At 37.5% G+C, this 8,259-nt stretch overlaps 1 protein-coding gene across 4 annotated transcripts; it reads left to right on the top strand.

Moving 5' to 3' along the window:
- On the top strand, positions 1–2,640 carry LOC121768051 (scarecrow-like protein 28). Of its 4 annotated transcripts, none has more exons than XM_042164397.1 (2): positions 1–141; positions 237–2,640. In XM_042164397.1, exon 2 carries the CDS (start codon positions 449–451, stop codon positions 2,339–2,341), a length of 1,893 nt encoding a protein of 630 aa, XP_042020331.1. In that variant the 5' UTR covers positions 1–141; positions 237–448; the 3' UTR covers positions 2,342–2,640. The 4 variants fall into 4 exon arrangements, with proteins under 4 accessions (XP_042020331.1, XP_042020332.1, XP_042020330.1 ...); XM_042164398.1 differs by having other exon boundaries at positions 1–821; positions 990–2,640; XM_042164396.1 differs by having other exon boundaries at positions 5–125.
- Positions 2,641–8,259: the final 5,619 nt, after the last annotated feature.

Genomic DNA, 8,259 nt, shown 5'->3' with positions numbered 1-8,259 from the left:
TCTCCCTAGGCCTAGAGTATCCCCAACACCAGCCCGCACTCGATGATGCCGACTCTTCAATGAAAACAAAACTCAAATCTTTCTCAGTCTCCTCCTTCATATGAGAACGGAGCCTTCAATTCATCGTTGGTTCTGCTTCTCGTCTCTCTCTCTCTCTCTCTTACTTCTTGTCCACGTGTCGTGTCGATCACTTTTATCAGTTTTTTAATCTTTGATTAATTTTTGTGTTGAAGTAGTAAGGGATGGCGTCCGGTGGCGAAGCAGCGGCGTGGGTACCGCAGGAGGAGGGGCTGAGGAAACATCGAGAAACATAGAGAGAAAGACGAGAAGCAGCGGCGTGGGTGCCGCAGGAGGAGGGAGTTTCTGATAAAAAAGGGTGAGTGTATTAGGAGTTTAGACAAGGGAGAGAGAAAAAAGGAAAGGAACTGGAGGTTTTAGGGTGTGAAGAATGTTGGCTGGTTGTTCTTCTACATTGTTGTCACCAAGGCATAGATTGAGGAGTGAAGCATCCGCACAGTTTCAAGCTTGCCACATCCCTGCCATGACCACACAGAGGTTGGATTTGCCTTGTAGCTTCGGGCGGAAAGAGGCGTCGTCACGGCCACAGCCAGTTAGGCAGATTGGGATTTCAGTTGATAAGGGTATTGAGTCCAAGAGTTCTTTGAGGGAGAGCATCAAGCTCCCTCCTGTTGCAGCAAAGAGAGGGGATGAGTTTTGTGCTAGGAGTAAGAAGAGATATGCAGCTACAGATGAAAGGAGTAACTACATGGGCAGAGTGAAGAAGAGAAAAAATGGCAATGGGAAATGTGTAGAGGAATCAGGTCAGTTTATGAGCAGTGAGGATTTCTGGTTCCATGCTAATGCACCTCAGGTGCCTTTCTCTCTCTCATGCTCAGGTGAGGAGAGGGGGTGCTTCGACCCGCCTCCTCTCCCGCCTTTGTCGAACATCCCTTGGTTTGACTCTGTTGTGACTGAGGTTACTGATTCAGGGATGTCTAAGGATGTGCATCCTCACAGGGAGGTCTCAGCCTCGGGTTCTTCGAGCACTTCCTCGGGTAGTCACAACCTGGCTCTTGGGTTGGGCAGTAGTAACCCCACGGTCGAGCGTGAGGCCGCTGGCAATGGCTCGTCTTCTCGCAATCCGAGCGAGGTCGTGGCGGGGCATAATGGGAGTAGCCAGAGAGAGCCTGAGTGTGTCGAGTTGATCAACTTAGTTGTGGCTTGTGTTGAGCAAATAGGCTCCAAGAACATTGCTGCAGTCAGCCATTGCCTTGCTAGGCTCGGCGAGCTTGCCTCCCCACGAGGTTCCCCTCTACATCGCCTCATCGCCTACTTCACCGAGGCCTTGGCCCTGCGCGTTGCAAGGCTATGGCCTCAAGTGTTCCACATCACGCCTCCTCGTGAGCTTGAGCACGTAGATGATGATGCGTTGAGGGTCTTAAATCAAGTGAGCCCGATCACCAAGTTCGTGCATTTTACTTGCAACGAGATCCTGCTGAGGGCGTTGGAAGGGAAGGACAGGGTTCACATCATTGATTTTGACATCAAGCAAGGCCTACAGTGGCCTAGTTTGTTCCAGAGCTTGGCCTCTAGAGCAAGCCCTCCGAGCCACGTGAGGATCACAGGCATTGGTGAGTCAAAGCAGGAGCTGATGGAGACAGGGGATAGGCTAGCCGGGTTTGCTGAGGCTTTTAATCTCCCCTTTCAGTTCCATCCAGTGGTTGATAGGCTAGAAGATGTGAGGCTGTGGATGCTTCATGTGAAGGAGAAGGAGACAGTGGTGGCGAACAGCGTGTTTCAGCTGCATAAGATGCTATACGAAGGCAGCGCGTTGAGAGAGTTTTTGGGGTTGATCAGAAGCAGCAATGCTCAAGTGGTTGTAATGGCAGAGCAGGAAGCAGCACACAATGAGGCCACTTTTGATGCTAGGCTTTTCAATTCACTCAAGTACTACTCGGCCGTGTTTGACTCCATTGATTCGAACCTCACCTTGGAGAGTCCGTCAAGGATGAAGATTGAAGAGATGTTCGGGCGGGAAATAAGGAACATCATAGGTTGTGAGGGGCGACAACGGTTTGAGAGGCACGAGAAGTTTGACAAGTGGCAGCAGCTGATGGAGCAAGGAGGGTTTCGTTGCGTTGGAGTTAGTGAAAGAGAGCTGCTTCAAGGACAGATGATGTTGAAGATGTACTCTTCTAACCACAATTATAGGGTGGAAGTGCAGCAAGGGTCGTCCTCGTCCTCGTCTATGATCCTTAGCTGGTCAGATCAGCCTCTTTACGCAGTGTCAGCATGGGCTCCGGTTAATGGTGGTGGAGGCTCTTCGTCGTTGCCTCGTTGATGGTGGTGGTCGTCTTCAGTCATTCTTTTAAACAGAAACAGATATAATCGATTCTTTGTAGGTAGAAAAATGGTATTGATCATTCTTTCATTCGTTGCAGATATCATTTGCTTTGAGGTAGTCATGAGATATAATTTAATGCTACATAGGTTTGTAGTTTTGTTTGGTTTATATTCTTTGATTCGTTTCTATGTATTTGTTGCATTTAGTGATCGAAATATTTTTTTGAAGATTATAGAGGTTGTCATATGTAATAACATGATTAATGAAAAAGTTCAATGTTGGTTATTGCGTTGTAATACTTACTTGCCTCTCGATATCATATTTTTTCAGAAAGTGTAAAAATTATCAAATTAGGTTTCCAGGACATATTACAATTAATCAAAGTGCGTAGTGTATTAGGTTATAGAGATTTATCGATAATCAATCTGTGGAAGATAGTAAAATATACTACAAGAGGGGGTATATATGCGAGGCTTTTCAATTCACTCAAGTACTACTCGGCCGTGTTTGACTCCATTGATTCGAGCCTCCCCTTGGAGAGTCCGGCAAGGATGAAGATGGAAGAGATGTTCGGGCGGGAGATAAGGAACATCATAGGTTGTGAGGGGCGACATCGGTTTGAGAGGCACGAGAGGTTCGACAAGTGGCAGCAGCTGATGGAGCAAGGAGGGTTTCGTTGCGTAGGAGGTAGTGAAAGAGAGCTGCTTCAAGGGCAGATGATGTTGAAGATGTACTCTTCTAACCACATTTATAGGGTGGAAGTGCAGCAAGGGTCGTCCTCGTCCTCGTCACTGACCCTGAACTGGTCGGATCAGCCTCTTTACGCAGTGTCAGCGTGGGCTCCGGTTAATGGTGGTGGAGGCTCGTCGTCGTTGCCTTGGTGGTTGTTGTCATCAGTCATTATTTTGAACAGGAACAGATTGCGATCTATTCTTCGTAGGTAGAGAAGTGGTATTGATCATTCTTTTCATTCGTTGTAGATATCATTTGTTTTGAGGTGGCCAAGAGATATACTACAATTTCATAAATAGTTTGTAGTTGTCTTTTGGTTTATATTCTTTGATTCATTTATGTGTCTGTTGAGTTTAGTGATCGGTGTATTTTCTTTCAAGATTATTGAAGCTGTGTCATATGTAATATTAGCATGAATTATTTGATTAATGAACAAGTTCTATGTTGGTTTCTTCATTGGAATAGTTGATTGTTTTACCTTGTAGATTAATTACTTACCACTCGATATCCTTATTTATTGTGCAGTTTATATTTATTGTTAGGATATTTCTGATTTTACCTCTTAGGATATTATCAGGCGAATATTTCAGTAATTATAGGTGTAACGATTGAAGCTCAGAAGTGTTATCAACACTATGCTCATTGTCGATAAGTCGATAACACATGGAATGGAAGAGAGGTACTAAAGCATATCACTAATGAAGAAACATGGAGTGATGCTAATAGATACTCCCTTTGTCCACAAAATGTTGTCCATGTTTGATTCGACAAGGGTTTTAAGAAATGTGAAGAAAAGTGAGTGAAAAAGTTAGTGGAATATAGGCCTCACATTTATGTACTCCTTCCGTCCCACTTAAGATGACACTTTTTCCTTTTTAGTTTGTCCCAACTAAGATGACACATTTCCTTTTTTGAAAACTTTATCTCTCCTATTGATACACCCAACCATTTTATCTCACTCCTGTTAAAATACTCATCTTTCTTTCTCTCTCTATTTTAATACTTACACCCACATTTTCTCTCTTCAACTAATCACATTAACCAATAACTACTAAAATTCAAAGCCGGCCAAGAAATGTGTCATCTTAGCCGGGACGAAAGGAGTATTAGTTTTATAATAGAATGTGAGTGTAATGAGTTAGTGGAAAATGAGGTCCATTTACCAAAAAAAGAAAAAAAGCAAAGTGAACAATATTTTACGGAAGGACCAAAATAGTAAAATTGGACAACATTTCACGGACGGATAGAGTAAATAAGAAAGTCTTTAAGCCTATAAGCAAATAGCATGCATGACATTAGTCATAGATTGCACCTTCCAAAATTACGGAATCAGTATTCAAATGCGAAGTCAAGAATTTAATATTTGGCGGCCAAAATATAATTTTAATAACTGTGAAATATTATGTCGGTGTTGTCAAAAGTAATTATAGTATTGGTAGTAGGATTTACATGAGAGAGATAAATGAATTAGAAGAACATTGATGAAAACCATGGATAGATAAGTGATTGTTGAGTAAAGTAAAATCAGCGTCGAAAGAATTGATAATATCGAGAAAAACAAAAGTGATGCTCTTATATTTTCTTCAGAATAAAGAATATAGCAGCTTTTAAAGAATTTTTTAAAAAAAGATAAAGACAAATTAACATAATTATAATTGTAGGAGTTCAAACGAGACTACCAAAATATAAGTATATTACAATATGAAGTGCAATGTTTTCCCTAATATTTCAAATTTTGTGGGATATACATTTCTCGCATTATATTCATTTGAGTTTAAGTAACTTTCATTTCTTCGAAGCCAATTTTCATCACATAATATGTTATATCATGTCAATATATGATGTAACAAAACTTCCATTATAAAATAACAAAGTTTTTTATTTTTTATCATACGTGTGTAGATAATGCATCAAAGATCAACTTGTGTCCTTTATCTAGTCAAATTGATAATTGGTGCGTTCTCATCGAAATCTTCGTCGTCAACTATTTTATCATACTTATGTGTTGCATTGGGTGCTATAATCAGACAAGCTATTTATCTATAAAAAAATAGAAACAATGCAAAACAATGGTATGAGTTAGTGCAACCAATTACCAAATGATTTTAATTTCACTAATCATATTACATCATTATTTCCACCACACAAACATATTATTTCCACCATGAACAAGTATTAGTTAAAGATATTATAGTACGAGTATTTTTTTTGTCTTACGTACTGCTATGCCCAAGAGCATCCACAATGGCGGCGAGCGGACCGGCTAGCCGATTCTCGGCGCTGGCCGATCCGCTCGCCGAACCATTGCAGCCGGCCAGCGCCAAATTCCCGAGCGCTGGCCGATGCGCTCGCCGATCGGCTGGCCGCCATTGCAGGCTCCCGATCGGCGAGATATCGGCCAGCTTAATGTAATTTTCGAAACACTATATATACGTGATTTGCACGTCATTTTCATGCACGCATGTATTGCTGATATAATGTACGCCTGTATTATCATGCACAACATGATTGTCGAAGATGAAGGTATACAACTGACTAGTTGGGCCAACGACGATAATGAAGCCGGTCCAAGCCATGGCGTGGCTGCCCCCAACGTACGAAGTGGGGTACCTCACGATGAAGTCGGCCGCCTCCAAGCACATGCCGACATGCGCCAAGTGGAAGCTCATATTCGACTCCAAAAGGATTTAATTGAAGAGTTGTGGGCGCGGAGGACTGCACGGCGTTAGTTTTTTTTTAATTATGTAATTTTTTTTAATGTACCTTTTTTTTATTTAAATAAAATTATTGCATTTCCCGTATCTGTGTCGTAAGTTGAATTCCGTATTTTGTGTAATTGTTATTTTTATAATTTTGTTTATTGTGGCTAGCCTATGGCTAGATTATTGCTTGTCCTGATGATGTGACAGGAGGAGTTTTTAGTGTTGATGATGTGCAAGAGGAGTTTGTGGCTAGTCTATGGCTGAGCTATTGTCATTGTGGATGCTCTTAACGACCTCACGCCTTTCCAAATTACACTAGTAAATCAAAGAAATAAATAAAAATTTTCCAAAAAATATGATATATACTGTTAAAACTCACTATTTTTTACAACAACGTATCAATTTAAAACTCAATATACTTCTTAATTTATTAATATTAAAGCATGAAAATATAAGTTGCACCAAAGTGCAAATATTTAGATAGTTATACAAATTATGCTAATACTATTAGACAAATTAAACACGTAACTCATTATATAAAATCCTTAAAACGAGACGTCTGGCCATGTGTTAGGAGGATAAAGAATCAAAACTGAATAAAAACCAATTAGTATGGTGAGACAATTAATGGTAACACTAATAAAAAAATTTACTCACTCAGTTCGTCTGTCCCATTTTACCATTTTCGTTCATTGCACAAAGTTTGTCCCAATTAGAATCTTTCCAAAAATGAACAGTAAATACACTCCTCAATATTCTCAATGTAGGATCCTTATTCCACTACACACTTCCATTTAATACAAAGTACAAAAAATTTCTTAAAACCCGTGTCGGTTCAAACTGGGACAAACTTTGGGGAACGGAGGGAGTATCTTTTAGGGACACAAAAATCGAGACGTAATTACTAGTGTTTGTAAATTTTAAAAATAACTACTATATAATTTAAACACAAAAGAAAACGTTTTTAAATTAAAGACTAATTATCATAATCTTTTACTTTTATAGGACGCTTCATTTGTGTCCTCTAATTTTAATTGGAACACTAATAATAAGGACACTTTATGAAGCGTTGGTGGTGTAATTAGACACACAAATTACAGTCCTTAATAGCATTAAAAGTGTCCTTATCCGATTTTTTTGTTTTAGTGTAAATAAAGAGTAAAATGATTAAAAAATTGATGAAGAGTATTATATTTTTCTTTTTACTTTGTTCATAAAATATATAGTAGCATATACTTCCGTCTTTTAAATTAAAATATTTTTAAATAACATAAACTTAATACATTATTGATAAAATAGAAAAAGATGAAAAACAATAAAATATTATTAATAAAGAATGAGTCTTACCTCGTTACAGAGAATATGCTTTCTAAAATTAAAAAAATTCTACTTTTAAGAGACTTGAAAAGAAATGGAATAGAAGTATTTTTAAAGAAGGGAAGAAGGGGGCCTATTCTATTGCTTATAGCATCATAATCCAAAATTAATATAAAATCTACACTCTTAGATTTATAATGAATGGATGAGATTAAACCTTACGAATTTCAATAAATAGCAGACAAAATATCAACAAAGGGTAAGATTGTCATTCTGATATCATATCATAATTTTCATGTTTTTTATTTATATCAATATAGTGTATTAAAAATATCAAGACAATGACATAAATATTTCAACACAAGTATACGAAAATATCAACACAGTTTTATTGAGATTTTACAAGGTTTTATTGAGATTTTACATGCATTATATTGAAATTTTTTGATGTATCTGTTGAAAAAATCTGTTTATCACATATACGAAAATTGAAATAAAAATTCTCAGATTTCATCATTCGAACGTCGTTGGAGCATATGCAATTGATATCTCGTTAGACTCCTTATAAATTTACTTTTAATTTGATATATTTTTTGTGAAAAAATAATTTAAATCGAGAGAGTTACATAAATTTAAAGTTTTGGAATAATTTTAGCAAGAGAGAATTGACATTAATATCCATTAATTTAATTTAATAATTATTTAAATTTAAAATATAAATACTTATTATTATATCGCTAATCTAATAATAATTAAGAATTGATCTTAATTTTAGATTCCTTATGAGCGCTATTAATTTTTTTAGAAAGAAAGTTTCTCTTATATTAGTAGTATAAAAGTCTCTTTATTTTGTGAGAAATTTTGGAATAAGGGGTTAAATTCGCTGACCTTTCGTAATTAGGGATTCAATTTGCTGGCCTTTCGTAATTTAGTATCGAGGCATGCGCATTCTCCATAATAAGGGATTTGTGATATTTTATCTTATTTATATTCTTTTTTAATATTATTTCCCTTTAATCATTTATCAATTGCCTAAATTACTCCCTTCAAATTTTTACCTAAATTATACTTCATAAAAATTTCAGCATCTGAATTACTCGTCTGAATTAGAAGAAAAAAAGACAAGTTCTTATATATCCAAACAAGATGATTGTACTTCAGTTT

Source organism: Salvia splendens, chromosome 15 (assembly GCF_004379255.2).
Source record: "Salvia splendens isolate huo1 chromosome 15, SspV2, whole genome shotgun sequence".
Classification (NCBI taxonomy): Eukaryota; Viridiplantae; Streptophyta; class Magnoliopsida; order Lamiales; family Lamiaceae; genus Salvia; species Salvia splendens.
Note: the sequence above shows the minus strand (reverse complement) of the source record. Positions and strands in the feature narration are given on the sequence as shown.